This window comes from Orcinus orca, chromosome X (assembly GCF_937001465.1).
Source record: "Orcinus orca chromosome X, mOrcOrc1.1, whole genome shotgun sequence".
NCBI lineage: Eukaryota > Metazoa > Chordata > Mammalia > Artiodactyla > Delphinidae > Orcinus > Orcinus orca.
Genome location: NC_064580.1, coordinates 63,215,150 through 63,234,014, shown reverse-complemented (window position 1 = coordinate 63,234,014; position 18,865 = coordinate 63,215,150). Strand labels below are relative to the sequence as shown.

Genomic DNA, 18,865 nt, shown 5'->3' with positions numbered 1-18,865 from the left:
ACCGTTTGCTAATTCCCAGGCTCTGTCATCTGAAAGAGAAAATACTGCTCTGCCTTTGTTTAACCTGTTTGCTCTCTAATTGTATTTGAATGCAATATGAGATAATCTTAATAATGTTTAAACTACTACCCAGAAGGCTGTGTTGATGACTTTGGGAACATTTATAGTTAAGGAGTCTAGGAGAAAAGGACAAATAACCAGTACTTCTTGCGGTTGGTTCAAGAGGGGTACCTCTCTGAACCCTTAAATCTTGCAGGATGACCAAACTACTTGCCCACTGTGAGCTGTCATGACATATGCATAACTTGAAGAAGAATTTCAGAGTTGTGTCCAAACTTCTTAGTTTGTATCCTACCTATAATTTTACAGCCCTAACAGCCAGAAAGCATTCTTTACTAAATGTCCAGTTATTGGGATATATCTCATAGGAAAGCTATATATATGGTACTTATGGTATGTATGGATACAAAGCATACTAAAGTTGACACAATATTTGGGGGAAAAAACCTCACATTTCGTTAAGAATATTCAGCTATTCAACTTTGTAAAATAATTAAGTACAGACACTGCATAAATATTTCACCAAAAGGAAAACACATTGTTAAACAGGCTTCTCAATGAATAGGACTTATGAAAGGCCCTATTAAGCAGGGCTTCTCAATCAATAGTAGCCTTTATATCCACATATGCAAAACTTTGCTAGTAAGAGCTATCAGTCCAACCAAAGAAATAATCTTATTCTAGTGAACTAGGGTTCACAGTAGTAGTTATTAAAATAAGAATCTTCCTATATTTGGCCTGTTTACCTTGAGTCCTATGGCTTATATTCTGTAACTCAAAATTAAAAGAAACCTTTTTTTGCCATCAAAGACCATTGACCTAAAGAAAACTTCAGGGACTCCGGAAGTTAAAAGAACAACAACAACAAAAATAATATTTTTGCCACCTTTCTTTTATGAGAGAAATATTATACTTTTCTATTTTAAATAATTTTTATAGCCCTTCAACTGTTTTTTTCAAATGATTCTACTGTGCTTGGGATAACCAGGATAGCCTACTCAGAAAGAACTTGTTCTCTAGGACAACAGCAAGCTCGTTAAAGGAATAGCTCATTTAAACCCAAGCTTTTATTCCTGTGGGGAATTCCTTCTTCCATCTATACTGAGCTCTGCTGCTATTCAATGAGGAAGAGAAAAAAAACCATATAGTGTCTCTGTGGTTTATATTTATTGTGTGAGAATTTTCCTTAGAGCCTGACATGGCCCCTGAAATACAAGTCAGTAGTGTTTTAAGCACAGGATTCATTCCTTATGGGTCTGGGGCCAAAATTCACCTCTCTGAAGCCACTCTGACCTTCCTACAAAAGAATCAAGTGCCTCAAGTCACCTTATAGGATTTTTAAAACATTAATTAACAAGAATAAAGGGGGAGCAAAATACAACATAGGGGATTTGTTTATATTTTAGTATAATGACACTATTTTATTCATTCATTCGACAAATATTTATTGAGTGTCTGCTTCATGCCCGCCCTGTACGTAGGTACTGGTGGTGGTAAACAAAACAGATGAGGCTCCCACACCCTGGAGCTTAGCTCCTAGGGAGGACTTGCCTGTGCCAGGAATTGTACTAATCATTTATTTGATTTTTTCCATTTGATACTTATAGCAATATACAATCTATAATACCTGCAAAGGTAGGTATTCTTATTCCCATCTTATAAATGAGAAAACTGGAGCTTAGAAAGGTTGATTTGTTTAAGGTCACACAGCTAGCATTAACCATCGGCTACATTGTCCCCAAAGTATCACATGGAAGTATGAAATGTTTTCACAAGGAAAAAATACCACCCCCCAAGACTTCTTGGAAATTTTTATCTCCGGGGATTGCAGAAAAGTCCTAAAAAAAAACCATTTAAGATTATGCAAATGAACCACAAGACCTGTAGTATACACAATCCATTGTGCTTATGTTTGTGAAAGTACAACTTAGATTTTTGCCAATTAAAAAAAAAGCTCTTAATCCTAAGGATTTAATTTGTAATTTTATGCATCAAAAACAAGAATAAATATTGTGAGATTTTACTTCTTAGGTTTTAAATTTCTGATTAAAGTTTGGAAACATGGAGATTCTGTAAATCTGCTTTTTCCTTTATTTTCAACGGAGAAAATCCTGACTTCCTTCTTTAGAAGGCAAATAGTGTCACATGTCATTATATAGAGGTCTCCTCACACAATTCTTTTCATGTGTTTTTTGGGGGACTAGTATTGCTGAAGACTTTTAACATTATGCATTTTTGCAACTGTAGGCATAATTTATATCATCTCTTGGTCCTAGCAGGCCATATCTACATATAGGGTAGAGATTCTCCATCCATGCTATAATTTGTTCATCCAATACCAATGGAATAAAATGAGAACCAAGGGACATCACTAAAGGATATTTAAGTGAAATGTTTTCTTTCCCTATTGAATTTTAATGTTATATTTAAAGAAGAGATGTTTTAATGATGATAGGTTTTTCTTTCATTATAATGATGTCATCTTGAATTTATCTTCCACTTGGGACTCCAGATTCCTTATCATTCAGTTTTAGAAGCAGGTAGATAGATCCTCAGTGAAAGAGAACCCAACGATTATAGCCTAATCATTTGAGCTTGGTGATGTGGCAAATCCTATAAGAACACATAATCATACATAAATATTTTAAGCAATACAAATTTTTTCAAAATTCTCTTTCATCTGATGAGAAGGGAAGAACTCTTTAGAAATTTGCATTTGAGAACAAAAAATTATATAGCCTTACTTCCATCTTCATCCCCATTTTCATTACACTCTGAGAGCTGGTGAAAATTCTTTACAAAATTACCTCTCTTTGGGGCTTCCCTGGTGGTGCAGTGGTTGGGAGTCCGCCTGCCGAGGCGGGGGACACGGGTTCGTGCCCCGGTCCGGGAACATCCCACATGCTGCAGAGCGGCTGGGCCCGTGGGCCATGGCCGCTGGGCCTGCGCGTCCGGAGCCTGTGCTCCGCAACGGGAGAGGCCACAACGGTGAGAGGCCCGCGTACCGCAAAAAAAAAAAAAAAAATTACCTCTCTTCAGTCGGGTCACACCTATACCACCTTGATCATTACTAGGTCACTATGGCCCAGTGATAAAGGTCATGGAAGCTGCTACTTCCTTGTATGAGCCTGGAACGTCGAACTCAGCCCTCCATAAGTAAGATATTTGTAGTCAATGCTTTTGTTCTGTTTGATAAACTTCTATTCTGCCTCTGTGTGGTATGGCAGATGCAAATTGCCTGTTGTTTCTGGAAAATGGATGACTCAGACACTAATTAAATTCACTGTTAACATTAGGCACAGGTGGAAATGAGACCAAAGCGGGCCATTCATTTAATGTTCCTAATTTGATGTGTCTTTTAAAATATAATATTAAATTCAAAAGACATTAAGTGCCTAAGAGTATAGGATAATTTGGAGGGGGGGAGGCTACTGTGCTTAATTAACTGTGTTGTCCTGAACCCTCCATCAGTGAGCCTGCCTTGTCCCCCGTACTTGGTTAGGGTGGCAGTGGAGAACTGGTTTTTTTTCCCTCACCTGATCCTTTGAGCTTTATATCCAGGTGGTTAGAAAGACAGTTTTGTTTTTTTTTTAACATCTTTATTGGGGTATAATTGCTTTACAATGGTGTGTTAGTTTCTGCTTTATAACAAAGTGAATCAGCTATACGTATATCCCCATATCTCTTCCCTCTTGCATCTCCCTCCCTCCCATCCTCCCTATCCTACCCCTCTAGGTGGTCACAAAGCACCGAGCTGATCTCCTTGTGCTATGTGGCTGAGAAGGACAGTTCTTATATCCTTCTTCCTCGCTCGACCAGTGGCTTTCATGACAAGTTCCTAAACTCCTGCACCAAGTAGCCCTGACACCATGACAGCCCCTACCCCTAAGCAGTCTTCCTAGGCGATTTATTTTTTTTTCATGTAAGTCCAGGAGGACCATCTCCTGGAATTCGGTGGGTTTGTTCTGTCACTATGATGTGTACCTTCTCTGCTCTCTTCTTAGTGCTGAATGATCCCTGCCCCCTGGAGAAAGTGACCTGATTCTTCTTCCACAGCAGTAATAGGTTCTGAGGCTAGAACATGCTCTGAAACTACCCAGAGGCAGGAAGACCTGACTCATAAATGGAAAACTTGAGAATTACACCCCCTAACGTAGGGCTGCCCTGAAAAGAATCCTAAATTTGAATATGTCTGTGCTTGGTGGGACATTCTAACATCAAAATTCATATTACTCCTCTTAGCTTCTCTCCACCATGTACCCCCTCCCCCTTCCTAATTCTCTCCCCTCTCGTATTCTTTTATCACTGCTCTGTCCCCTCGCTCTAGCCTAAAAAACCTGCCCTTTACGCTCCACTCTCACAGGTTACAGCTCTGAATGACTGCCTGACACTGTCATTCACCCGGCAGCAGCCAGCACCGATGAGCTGCCTGCTTTGTTGTATCCTGTTGACATAGGCTGTACAGAGATTTAGTTAAATCTGATGTCCCCCACCTGACAAAAAGGCCCAATGCTAAGTTTGGCCGGGCTTTGCTCTCCATGTGCTGTTACCCACTGAACCATCAGGAAAGAGCCATACCCATTGGTACTTAAAGCAGGACCAAAGAAAAGACACCTCAAAGAAAGCCATATCAAATAATCAGCTAACAAGTTAAAAAGCGAAAGGGTATGTGCATTTGCCTAGAGACCGTGCAAGTGCTGCTGAGGAGTGAGCTGGATGCAAAGGGGTTTGTATATGCTCGCCCTGGGCAGGAGAATCCTGCAGAGGAAGGTGAGGGATGCTGGGGTTGGGGCAGGGTGGTAGGGGGACCACCTTAAATATATTAGGGATGAAAGTAGAAAAACATCTATCCTGTTTAATTATAGGCAAGCCCCACTAACTCAGCCTAATAAGAGGAAAGCCAGTCTGAATTATGGAATATTTTTAAATACATTTTTATTATTTTCAAGCACTGGACACGCTAGTAATTCAAACTAGACTAACAGCATCGTACAGTACCTCAGGGAAAGGGCTTTAAGAATCATTTGTAATTAGCATATCAATTATTTGTATACAAGTGGATGTGCAAAAAGTGCATAAAAAGTTTATTCTCTTAAGTAGGACAAACATTCCCCAGCACAGTCCTGTTTACACTATTAATTTGCTTAGCCAGCCCTTTTTGTGCCAAGATAGATGTATGTAAGACATGCTTATTTCCTCAGGGAAGAATGAATCGCTTCCCTATGTTTAGTCCAGTAACTAAGAAGCGGAGCGCCACTTGATTGGTTTGGGATTTCCAGGATATGGAGTTTTGAATTTGCATACAGACTAGAGAGATTTCATATGGAGAAGATCTGGCAGCCGTTGCCAGAGACCCAATTTCCCCATCTGGATTTCATTGGAGTGATCTGGATTTCATCAAGCAACAGGACACTGATCCTAAATGATCCACCAGACACTCTAACATAGGCATGTTTAAAATACATCCTGCCCCAGAAAAATAACTGCTAAAATATGATGAGTTGGAGTTAGTCTATGTGCAGTACTTAAAAGTAATAAAAATGCATTTATTTTTAAGTCCCACAAAAACCATGCAATATCAAGTTAATGATGAAAATCAATCCCCAAACTCTTTTCTTGCACACCTCATTGTGTGACGGCATGGCAGAGATTTCCAATCATCTGGGAAAGGATATTATATTTTGATGAGCTGCACCAGGTGCTAACTATATGGCAGGATTTCGACTTTGAATCTTAGGGAGGCCTCCTGGGTAAAGAAGGGTGAGGGAAGGGCTAGGGTCATGTTTATTGTTAGCAAATCATTATTGTCTACCTAAGTTCAAAAATCAGAGCAAGTGAATTGAAAAAGAAGTATCAGGTATATAGGGAGTGTAGAAAATATGATTAGGAAATGAGAAACATATAGGCCTATATTTCTACCCGTATGTATTAAAACTGTGCTCTAGGTAAACTGAATTCTTCAAGGCTTAGAGAGTAAAAACTAAGTGCGGAGAGCGTAAGCACAAGCAGTAAATATACACACAAATGTTGTAACTACAGTTTGGAATGACTCCAACTCTCTCCTTTCCCCCAAGGGCATCACTATCCAGGGTCTGCAAAGGCCAAATAGCTGTTTGGCTTCCAATCTGATTTTTTGCTAAGAAATCAGAGAAGTCGGTTTCAATTTTAATAATATATTCTCCCAACCTCTATCTAACAGAAAGGCACTTGTGTTTCTGCCCCTTCTTAAAGTGAATTTTGTGTTTGGTGAAAGGTAATAGATTGGCAGCACTGGAAAAGGAATTACTGTATTCCCAGAACAGGTATAACCAGGCAGTGACACTCTGAAATTTCTCTCTGCCTTTGGGGAACATTAGAGTACCATTCAGGAAGTCACTGCTATGGTGTGCTGTGCTGAACTCAACAATATCCTAGTGGGCTGAAGGAATTAACATAGCACTCGAAGGGCCTGACTTAAGGCCATTCATTTATTCATTCAACATTAGGGAGTGCTTACCATGTGCTTGGTGCTGGGAGAAGACTTTTGCAAATGTTATATCATTTAATCCTCATAATAACCCTGTGAGGGAGAGAATATTCTTGTTTTACAGAGACGGTTCAGAGAAGTGATTTGTCCAAGTTGCTATTGCAAGCACTGGATCCAACTTTGTCTGACCCCCAAGTCCAGTGTTCTCCCTGAACTCCATGCTGTGGAGGCTGCAAAGGGGGTGGATGAGACATGCCCAAATAATGTGATGCATAGCAAAATGTAATCTGGGCTTGTGTGAGGGGTCCTGGTGGTTATAGAGCAGTAAAATGACCTACCCCAGGTCAAATAAAGAGTCATTAGTATAGCTAGACTTAGGATTCATATTCTTTAAGCCCTCTTCCATTTTGGGGTTTTTTGGTTTGGTTTTGGTTTGGTTGGTTTGTTTCGGTTTAGCTCTCCAAACCAGCCTGCCTCTCCACCTACCCCACCCCCTGCGCAGATAATATATATTCTGCTTCCTAGGGCCTTGGGCCTTTCAGAATGCGGAGAGCCAAAGAGCACTGGGGTTTAGTGAAAAGAGCACTAGATTTGAATTAGAATTAGTGTTCTAATTCTAGCTCCGACATTCACTCTAGGCCTACCGCCCTTTAATTCTAGATGACTCACTTTCCCCTGTGTGAATGAGAATGGTGTACTTCAAAGAGGTAAAGAGATAAGTAATAATAAACTAAAAATAGTGCACAGCCCTTTTTGTCGCCAAGGTGACATAATTGATGAGTGGAATTACTTACTACAAAGCATGTTAGAAAGGGATGCCAATTAGAATCTGTGTTTCTGTATAATGGACTCAGCAATGAGAGAAAAGATGCCCCTGTAAAATATTAAGAAACTACATCTTAAAAAATAAAACAGCAAAAGCAATCTGAGGATTGTTTGGGAAGGTTGGGGGTTTAGAGGTTTGAGGTTGGTTTGTTTGTTTTTCTTTTATAGCTTTGGGTGTTTTGTTTTGTTTTATCCTAAAGATGTTAATGGAATCAGTACACCTTGTCTGATGCTAAAAGCAGAAAGAGAGACTTATAGGAAATTAAATGTCTTCTGGATATGTCCAAGAGGCACCCATGGCCCCAAACAAAATGACACATCATCCTCACCTCAGGGAGCCCCCCCACCCCAGTTCCCTGCATCCCTGAACCATTTGTAATAGATATTCAGGAATCCCCGAGGCATTTACCATATGCTGCATCCCCCGCAGGTTGAGTTTTTGCAGAATGAGTCAGCAGTACCTGAGTTGAGATATGACTGAGGGAATTTAGAGAAGACAATACCTGTGAAAAGTTGACAAGCTCCCATTTGAGACTGATTAGCCATCTTTGAGTCCTTAACGCAATCCCCCCTCTGAATCCCATACAATGCAATAGGTTTAAAATGTTTATCATAGAAAGGGTTTTGCTGTTGGCAATAAATTTTCTCACGTTGACTTTGGAAGCTCACAGTGTTAGTAGCAAATATTTCTCTCTTCTCTCCATTTCCTGCCCTTCTTGGTTTTTCAACTTTGAATTCCTCATTTCTTTAATCTCTGTTGAGGAAGTCTCTAGAGGGTGCTGAGGGTGCTTGTTGGAAAATACAAAGATGATAAGGCTGGTCAAGGCTGATTTGCAAGCGAGCAGTTAGGAGACAAACCTGCTAGGAGTATGCACCAATCAGTGGTCTAGCTATAGAGGGGCAAGTCTGGGTTACCAAATCTATCACCAACATTGATTAACAATAATTGTCACACCATCTTTCTGGCATTCCATTTCCCTGAGAGGAATCTTTTAGAACTTTATGTATTTAAAAACAAACAAAACAAAACCAGGTTCCACCACTGGTATTAGAGGTAAAGTGGCACCAGTGAATGATCCCAAGGGTACACCATAGAAGCTGTGGTCTACCCTGATGGAATAAAAGAAAAGGGGATAATGCTACAATTTGGTTCTTGGGCTTTTCCTTTTATCTAAAAGCATCATTAACGTCATCACCCCTGGCTTTTATCAACCTCCGGCACCAATCACCTTCCCCAAATCAATGCCTGTAGAAACAGCTGCCACAGCCTCTCATCCTCATTTGCATAGCCTTGTCTGAAGAGCAGACTGCTCAATACTGAGGGATCCGGTTTCTCATCAAGAAAATTGCTATTTCAAATGAATATCTTATGTGTTTATAGGGAAGTTACTAATGTAGTATAATGAGATGCCTGTCCTCCCCCTCCTTTCTGGGTAAGCGATTTTATACTTTCCCAAAACCTAAAATTAATGATTGCAGTGTAGCAGATAGTACTGTTACAGTGGTTAGGGAAGCTTTCCCAAAAGCAATCTGGAATGATATTTCATTCATTTATTCATTTAATAACTATTTATTGAATGCCTCCTATGTATAAAGTATTAAGCCTACCCTCAAGGGAGCTGGTGGAAATTTTTAAATTATAGATACACAGAGAGATATATATTCACATTCATACACAGTCTAATAAAATGAAACATGGAAAGTTATAAGAACCATAAGAGATAAAATGCAGTGGGCACTCAAACGGAGAAGATACTTCAGAAAAGGGCTTAATTGAGGAGGTAACATTTGATCTGGCTTCTAAAGGGTAGCTAATTATTATATCTTTACAAAGTGTGTAAATGTGTATGTGTTTATGAAATCTGGGTCAAGTTTAAATGTGTGAGATTGCAGGGGAAGATGCTCTATGCAGAGGGTACAGCAAGATCAAAGTCAGAAAGGCTGAGCTCTGTACAGAGAATAGCAATGGTTTAGTTTGTCTGGACTGTCAAGTGCATGAGAAGAACAATTTGCAAAGATTGGAAAAGTGGGTGGGAATCACCTCACGCGGGACCTGGAATTCTTGGCAATGAAAATTTGTACCATGTTCTGCAAGCATTTGGGGAACTGCCGAAGGTTTTAGAATGAGGGTATAGTATAATTAGAGCTAAGGTTAACACTCGAAAAATAATAATGCAGTGCCTGCTACTGCTGTTATACAAAATAATGTGTGAAGTGGCTGGAACAAGCACCTGATGCACGGTAAATCATGGAAGCAGGTATATTGTGGTGATTTAGAACATGGACTGGTGCCAGGAGGCCTGGGTTCAAAAGCCAGCTTGCCACTTAATAGCTGTGTGATCTTGTACAGATTTCTTAACCTCTCTATGCTGCTGTTTCCCCATTATAGAATAGGATTAATGATAACACCTATTTTATAAATTGTTATGAGTCACATGAGCTAATACATATAAAGTGCATAGAACAGTGCTCAGTTTTTAATAAAGTACTCGATACATGTTAGCTGATATTATTATCATTTTTTATTCATGAAGGAGATGGAATTTGAGTGAGCCTTTAAAAAATAGATATGATGTAGACATGTAGAAAGGTGACTTTCAGGCACAAGGAAGTGCATGACAAAAAGGAAGTGCAAGGTGAGTGGGGTGAACCATGGACAGTTCAGTTTGCCTACAGAATAACGTAGGTTAAGGAGTTATTAGAAAATAAGATTCAAAAGGTAGGCTGGAATCATATAATGAAGGACTTTGAATCATAAGCTAAGAATTTTAAGCATCATCTAAAGACAATGGAGAGATATTGAACGTTTTTGAGTAAGGAAGTGACTTGATCAAAACCTTCCCTAAGGAAAATTAATCTGATGGCGGTGTGTGTGTGGGGGGTGTTGGATTAGAGAGGTAAGAGACTTGAGGCAGAGAAATTAATTAGGAAGCTATTGGTGTAATCCACAAGGAGGTCATAAGTGCTAGATTAGAGTACTGCCATGAGAGCATGAGAGTGGAAAGGACAGAATAGGAGAGGGATTGGTGCAAGTCTGGTAACTGAAGAGGAGCAGGGAAAGGGAGGAATCACAAAGGGCCTCAGAGTTTTGAACACAGATTACTGAAAGGATGGGGTATTGTTAGAGACAAAGAATTGAAGAAGAGGTAAGATGATAGGTTCAGCATGGTCAAAATGGAGCTTTAAATCACAGATGACTGTAGAAATTGACAAGCTGATCCTAAAATTTATACAGAAATTCAATCCGGAATAACCAAAAAAAATCTTGAAAAGGAAGAACAAGGTTGGAGCACTTCCCAGCTTTAAAACTTACTACAAAGCTACTGTAATCAAGACAGTGTGGTGCTGGCAATGAGGCTAGACATATAGAGCAATGGAATAAAGTTCAGAGTCCAGAAATGTGTACAGTCAATTCATTTTACTCAAAGAGTGCCAAGACAATTCAATGGGGAAAGAATAGTCTTTTCAACAAATGGTGCTGGGACGACTGGATCTCATGCAAAAAAAAGTGGTTTTGGACCCATACCTCATACCATATACAAAAGTTAAGTCCATATAGCCTAAACGGTCTAAATGTAAGAGCTTAAACTATAAAACACTTAAAAGAAAACATAGATGTAAATGTTCATGACCTTGAATTAGATATTGCTCTCTTAGACATGACACCAAAAGCACAAGCAGCAGAATAAATATAGATAAATTGGACTGCATCAAAATTTAAAACTTTTGTGCTTCAAATGACACTATCAAGAAAGTGAAAGACAACCCATAGAATGGGAGAAAATTTTTGCAAGTCATGTATCTGATAAGGGACTTGTATTTATAATATATCAACACTTACAAATCAATATTAAAAAGAAAAATGGCTCATTTTAAAAATGGGCATAGACCTTGCTCTAAAGAAGATATACAAATGGCCAAAAAGCACATGAAAAGATACTCAACATCATTAATCATCAATGAAATGCAAATCAAAACCACAATGAGATACCACTTTATACCCACTAGGATGGATATCATAATTTTAAAAAAAACAGAAAATAGTAAGGGTTGGTGAAGATGTGGAAGAATTGGAACTCTCATCTGTTACACATTGCTGGGGGGAATGTAAAATGGTGCAGCCCCTGTGGAAAACGGTCAGGCAGTTCCCTCAAAAGGTTAAACACAGGGCTTCCCTGGTGGCACAGTGGTTGAGAGTCCGCCTGCCAATGCAGGGGACACGGGTTCGTGCCCCGGTCCGGGAAGATCCCACATGCCATGAGTGGCTAGGCCCGTGAGCCATGGCCGCTGAGCCTGCGCGTCCGGAGCCTGTGCTCCGCAACGGGAGAGGCCACAACAGTGAGAGGCCTGCGTACCGCAAAAAAAAAAAAAAAAAGGTTAAACAGAGAGTTACCATATGACCCAGCAATTCTACTCCTAGGTATATTAGAAAAATGAAAACATGTCCACAGCAGCATTTCTCATATTAGCCAAAAATTATAGAAATAACCCAAATGTCTATCAACAGATGAATGGAGAATAAAGAAAATGTGGTATATACAAACAATGGAGTATTATTTGGCCATAAAAAGGAATGAGGTAGTAATACATGGATGAACCTTGAAAACATTATGCTAAATGAAATGAAAGAAGCCAGTCACAAAAGACCACATATTATATAATTCCATTTATATGAAAGGTCAAAATTAGACAAATCCATAGAGACAGAAAGTAGATTAGTGGTTGCCAGGGGCTGGAGGTCGAAGAGTGGTGGGAATAGGTAGTAACTGCTATTGGGTACAGTGTTTCTTTGGGGGATGATGAAAATGTTCTAGGGAATTCCCTGGTTGTCCAGTGGTTAGGACTCCGTGCTCTCACTGCCGAGGACCCAGGTTCAATCCCTGGTTGGGGAACTAAGATCCCACAAACCACGTGATGCAGTAAAAAAAAAATGTTCTAAAATTCATTGTGGTGACGGTTGCACAACTCTGTGAGTATACTAAAAGCTGTTGAGTTGTACACTTTAAATGGGGGGATTGTATGGTATGTGAATATTGATAAAGTTGTTTTTTAAAAAACTATTTTAAAAAAAGATTTTTTAATGGAGCCGTAGCCATTGATGATGACCAGATGCAGATTTTTGAGTAGTATCCACCATCAATTGCTTCTGAGAAATTGATAAAGATAACAGAAAAAGCTTTTGGATATCATGACACAGAGGTCTCTCTCCCTTCAAGAAAGCAGTTTCAGGAGAGCAGTGAGATCAAAAACTGGATTACAAGAAGTACGTAGAGGTGGCCAATAAGTAGACAAATTTGGCAGTGTTGAAAAGGGGATGAAGAGATGGACAACTTGTAACCTAAAGGAACTGAATCAGTAGGAAGACAGAGACTAAAGATGTAAGAAAGAGCTCATTGCTGATACATGGCCCTTAGAGCAACAGGAAAGAGAATGTAGTGCCCAGCTGGTGAAATTAGCCTCAAGGAAGAGAAGGAATATGAGGGAAGACATTTTCAGGTAAAGAAAAGAGGTAAAAGAAGGCATTTATTAGACATAGCTTCAACCAGCTCACTCAAGCATGAGGCAGAAAAAGTTTGATCTTGAAAGATACACCTCAAACTGTTTCTCATCGTTGACTGAGCTGATTGAAACTATGTGTAATGAATCAGGAGTTACCTCTAGAGAGGGAGTAGAGATGGAGAAAAGGAGTTTTCTTTCCCTTTTATTTGATAGACTTTTATGTTTGATTTTTTAGCATGAAGAATGTATTCATTATATTTGTATTTTTAAAAAATCAGACTAGATGCTGCAAGAAATGTAGTTGTTTACCAATTGGAGGTGAAGCAAAGGAACTGCCAAATTACACTGTGTACAAAATACCCTACCTTTTTCAAAGCTTCTAATTACCCTTTTCTCTACCCATCTGAAGCCCTCTTCATCAGAACTCCCTGAGGACTCATTTTCCCTTCCTGGTTATCATTAAAACAACTCTCCCAGAAACACCTGCCTTCCTTTATCCTTTCCTCCCTCCCAGTACCACATATTCATGACTGTCATATGTATATGCTTTTCTTGTGTGTCAGTGTATATTGCCCTATCAATACTACCATAGGAATATCTCCCAAATCCATCTCTTCCTCCCGACCCTTGCTGCCACTGGCCTGGATGGTTGCAAAAACCCTCTTGATGGGCTTCCCTGGTGGCGCAGTGGTTGAGAGTCTGCCTGCCGATGCAGGGGACACGGGTTCGTGCCCCTGTCCGGGAAGATCCCACATGCCATGAGCGGCTAGGCCCGTGAGCCATGGCCGCTGAGCCTGCGCGTCTGGAGCCTGTGCTCCGCAAAGGGAGAGGCCACAACAGTGAGAGGCCCGTGTACTGCAAAAAAAAAAAAGAAAAAAAAAACCTCTTGATAACCTTCACTGTATCCTACGCTGTAATCAGAGGATCTTTTCAAAATGTAAATTTAATCATGCCTTGTGCATGTGGTGCACACGCACGTGCACACACGCACGTGCACACACATTTGAGACATTTCATACCCTTTAATGAATTATTTTCTATTGAAGTATAGTTGATTTACAATGTTGTGTTAGTTTCTGATGTACAGCAAAGTGATTTATATATTCTTTTTCATATTCTTTTCCATTGTGGTTTATTACAGTATATTGAATATAGTTCCCTGTGCTATACAGTAGGACCTTGCTATTTATCTGTTTTATATATAGTAGTTTGTATCTGCTAATCCCAAACTCCTAATTTATCCTTCCCCAACTCCCTTTCCCTTTTGGTAATTGTAAGTTTTCTATGTCTGTGAGTCTATTACTGTTTTGTAAATAAATTCATTTGTGTCATATTTTAGATTCCACATATAACTGATATTATATGATATTTGCCTTTCTCTGTCTGACTTACTTCACTTAGTATGATAATCTCTAGGTCCATCCATGTTGCTGCAAATGGCATGATTTCATTCTTTCTTATGGCTGAGTAGTATTCCAGTTATATATATATATATATATATACATATATATATACACATACACACACACACACATACATATATACATACATACATACCATGTCTTCTTTACCATTCATCTGTCAGTGGACATTAAGGTTGTTTCCGTGTCTTGGCTGTGAACACTGGGAATGCATGTATCTTTTCAAATTAGAGTTTTCTCTGTATATATGCCCAGGAGTGGGATTGCTAGGTCGTATGGTAGCCCTATTTTTAGTTTTTTAAGGAACGTCCATAGTGTTCTCCACAGTGGCTGTACCAGTTTACATTCCCACCAACAGTGTAGGAAGGTTCCCTTTCTTCCACACCCTCTCCAGCATTTGTTATATGTAGACTTTTTAATGATGCCATTCTGACCAGTGTGAGGCAGTTTTGATTTGCATTTCTCTAGTAATTCGTGATGTTGAGCATGTTTTCATGTGCCTCTTGGCCATCTGTATGTCTTCTTTGGAGAAATGTCTGTTTAGGTCTTCTGCCCATTTTTTGATTGAGTTGTTTGGCTTTTTTGATATTAAACTATATGAGCTGTTTGTATATTTTGGAAATTAAGCCCTTGTCAGTCCATCATTTGCAAATATTTTCTCCCATTCCATAGGTTGTCTTTTCGTTTTGTTTATGGTTTCCTTTGCTGTGTAAAAGCTTATTAAGTTAGATTCCGTCCCATTTGTTTATTTTTGCTTTTATTTCTATTGCCTTAGGAGACTGACCTAAGGAAAACATTGGTATGATTTAGAGACATTTCATAGCCTTTAAGTAAAAGTCCAAACTGCCTGGCCTATCTGGCCCTTTGTGCTCTAACCCACGTTTACTTCACCAGCCTCACTCCCACCACTCCCTGCTCCAAGCTTTCATGCTCTGGTGTGTGCAGTTCCTTCTGTAAACCTAGTCCCTTACCCATAACCCCCACAACCCTCCCTGCTTCCATTTTCCATACCTTCACCCCCATGTGCCTGTAAGCTTCTCCTAATTTTTTATTTTTATTTTTTTTGCGGTACGCGGGTCTCTCACTTTTGTGGCCTCTCCCGTTGCGGAGCACAGGCTCTGAACACGCAGGCTCAGCGGCCATGGCTCACGGGCCTAGCGGCTCCGTGGCATGTGGGATCTTCCCGGACCGGGGCACGAACCCGTGTCCCCTGCATCGGCAGGTGGACTCTCAACCACTGCGCCACCAGGGAAGCCCTTTTTTTTTTTTTTTACTTTTTATTTCAAGATAATCATGCATTCACAGAAAGTTGTAATGAAATGTACGGGGAAGTCTCTTCTTCCTACAGCCTCCTCCAATGTTGCCATCTTGTACAATTATAGTATAACATCAAAATCAAGAAGTTGACATTGGTACAATCTATAGAGCTTATTCAGTCTTCACCAGTTAATACATGCAGTCTGTGTGTGTGTGTGTGTGTGTGTGTGCGTGCATAGCTTTGCATAACCACAACCACCAGCACAGTCAAGGTACAGAACTGTACCATCACCACAAGGCTCTCTCATGCTACCCTTTTATAGCCACATTCATCCCTAACCCCTGGCAACTGCTAATCTCTTCTCCATCTCTCTAATTGTTTCACCAATGGTATATAAGTGGAATCATGCAGTACAGATTTTGAGATTGGCCTTATTCACCCAGCATCATTCTCTTGAGATCCATCCAAGTTTTTTGCATGTATCAAGAGTTATTTCTTTTTATTGATTAGCAGTATTCCAATGGTATGGGTGTACTGCAATTTGTTTAACCATTCACTTGTTGAAGTACATCTGAGTTGTTTCCAGTTTGGGTTGTTAAAATAAAGCTACTATGAACATTCATGTACAAGTTCCTATATGAAAATAAGTCTTAACTTCTCTGGAATAAATGTCCAAGAGTGCAATTTTTAGATTGTATGCCAAGTCCATTTTTAGTTTTGACAGGAACTGCCAAATTATTTTCCAGAGTGTCTATACCATTCTATATTCCCACCCAAAAGGTCTGTGTGATCGAGTTTCTCCACATCCTCACCAGCAATTGACATTTTCACTGTTTTTCATTTTAGCCACTTTGATAGGTGGCTCACTGTACTTCTCATCTTTTAAAACCTGACAAGAGTTACTCTACTTCCTCCTCTGTGCCATCACTGATATTTCATTTATCATTGTGTTTTAATTATTTATCGATATAGTCCGAGTCTTCCCCTCTGTTCTGAGCTACGTGAAGATAAGAGCTGTGCCATATTCGTCATTTTTTTTCCCTGCAGCATCTGATACAGTTACATACTGGACACACAGAGGGCACTCAGTAAATGTGTGCAAAGTAAGGGAAAGAATGAAAATGGAAAAAACGTTAGTCTTGCTTGCCTCCCCCTCCTCCTCGTTAAGCTGTAAACCTTTTTAAAACAGAAATCACACCTTCCTCTGTGTCTCCCAGCAGCAGTTAATAGGGTGCTCTGTACATGTAGCTGCTCAATAAATGTTGGATAACTATTCAGGTGGCTTATCTTCCCTCTGCACCCAGGAGATAAGCACATGAAAGAGAGAATAGGCCTGAGTATTCCTGTATTAAAGATCATATGTCATAAGTTTTATAATATCTTATAATCTCCACAATCACTGAATATTTGTCTGTGTAGATGAGAAATCAAAACAAAACGGTCTTTTGAGTCAAAGAATGCCTCTGCAACTGAGCACTTTTCAATAGTTTCAATACCCTGGTTACATATGAATTTTGGAGGACAGCATTTCATATCCCTGCATTCCTTTTGCAGTTTCAGAAGGATCTGGAATTTTTCTATTTTTGCTGAACTGGTATAATTTGACATGTTGATTATGAAGGGGTCATTAACCCCAAACATTTTTTATCACTTTTTGACTCTGCATTTTCTCAACTCTGAAGTATGTTAATTTACACTTGTTTATATGTCTCTGTAAGAGTTACTCAAGCCCTAGAGGACTGGTATATGTTTTGTCTGGGAGCTAGATTGTAAGCCCCTTGAGAGCAGGGACCTTATAACTCCTAGGAATGCATCCTGGACATTGTCAACATTCAATTAATGATAATACTAGAAACTTGCCTAAGGTCATCTGTCACAATAACAACTTCCTTTTCATCTCTAAGGCTTCTAACTGTCAGGAAAAGCTCTTAGGTTGATTTGATAACATTGAATGATTCTACCCAAAATTATGCTCATTATTACCCACTACAATTTGTTCTTTAGAGTGCTTTCAGATTTATAATTTTGGATCAGTTATTATGGTTCCCTTCCCTATAATACCCTGGTTACATCCAAGTTTGGGAAGGCTGCATTTCATAACCCAGAAGTCTTTTAGCCTAATACAAAGTAAGCTGATAACATCAATGCTTTCAAAGCGTTTAATTCTCTTCACCAACCCTCATTGATAACTAGGTGGTGAACTCCAAGTATGTTGACAATCTTAACTTATCAGAAATAATCCTTAATTCAGTGTATTGTCCTATTTTCACAGATTATAAAATGGAGTAAATGTATACTAAACCAGTCCTATGGCTGTTGAAGTTAAATTGATATGAATATTTAAAGGAAGTCTGAGTTCTAAAACAGAAAAGCAAATTTGGTCCTTGGTGAGGATGGAGGTAGGGGGAAATTTTTTTGTAAGTCAGGTTTTCTGAGCTACAATTTACATGCAGTCTGATTTACCCCTTTTTAGATAGAAAGTTTGATGAGTCTGACAAGTTGGATTTTTTTCCCTTCACTATTTGCTGATTCAACTATACCTCCCACTACCCTCCACAACCACCCTTAGACCAAACTGCCCTATCTTTTCCTGACATTTTGTCTCCTTTTTCTTTTCCAGTGTACTAAAGGAGGTGTACATAGCCTTTAATCCCAAAGCAGTGGTCTTACAGCTGGGAGCTGATACAATAGCTGGGGATCCCATGTGCTCCTTTAACATGACTCCAGTGGGAATTGGCAAGTGTCTTAAGTACATCCTTCAGTGGCAATTGGCAACGCTCATTTTGGGAGGAGGTGAGTACAAAGGAAGGTCACCACGAGAATTTGTTGACCTTCCCCCATGTTTTGTCCATTGACACTGAGGAAAACTTGGCTTTCTAAGATTGGATAATACCAACCTGCCCATGGTCCAGAAGCCTGAGTCAATGAACCTGCCACCTTCACAATTCAGCATAAGGAAGTACTCTGACACACTTCTCCTCCTCAGCCTGGCATGTGCATTGACTCCTTGGCACTCTGAAGTCTAAGTTTCCATTCCTGAAGCAAAGGTGCTTTGGTTAAAGGTGACATCAGATCTTATTAAGAATAGAGAATGTTAACCCCAGTGGACTTTGATCCATCTTCTCTCAGTATAGCCTTTGAGTCCCAGTTCTAATCATTATCTTTTGGAAACATACCACTAAAATTCTAACCCTACTCACATATAAGTAGTAAACGCATGAATTAATTGAATATCTAAGCTGAATTCAAGAACAACTTCTCCCCCACTAAAAAAGCATGGATTTGTTACAATAAAGCAAAATTGAGAGATCTAAAGTGTCTCTTAGGCATTTTTGC

General features: G+C 39.5%; 1 protein-coding gene across 5 annotated transcripts in view; it reads left to right on the top strand.

The window, feature by feature from the left end:
• The window catches only part of HDAC8 (histone deacetylase 8), a 243,971-nt gene that overhangs the window by 87,094 nt on the left and 138,012 nt on the right, over positions 1 to 18,865 (top strand). For all 5 annotated transcript variants that reach the window (XR_004479895.2, XM_049705115.1, XM_004285546.3 and 2 more), the window contains exon 8: positions 18,150 to 18,322. Coding sequence is in view for 4 of the 5 variants with exons in the window: in XM_049705115.1 (XP_049561072.1) it covers positions 18,150 to 18,322 (173 nt within the window). In the remaining variant the exon portion in view is untranslated. The remainder of the gene's footprint in view (positions 1 to 18,149; positions 18,323 to 18,865) is intronic.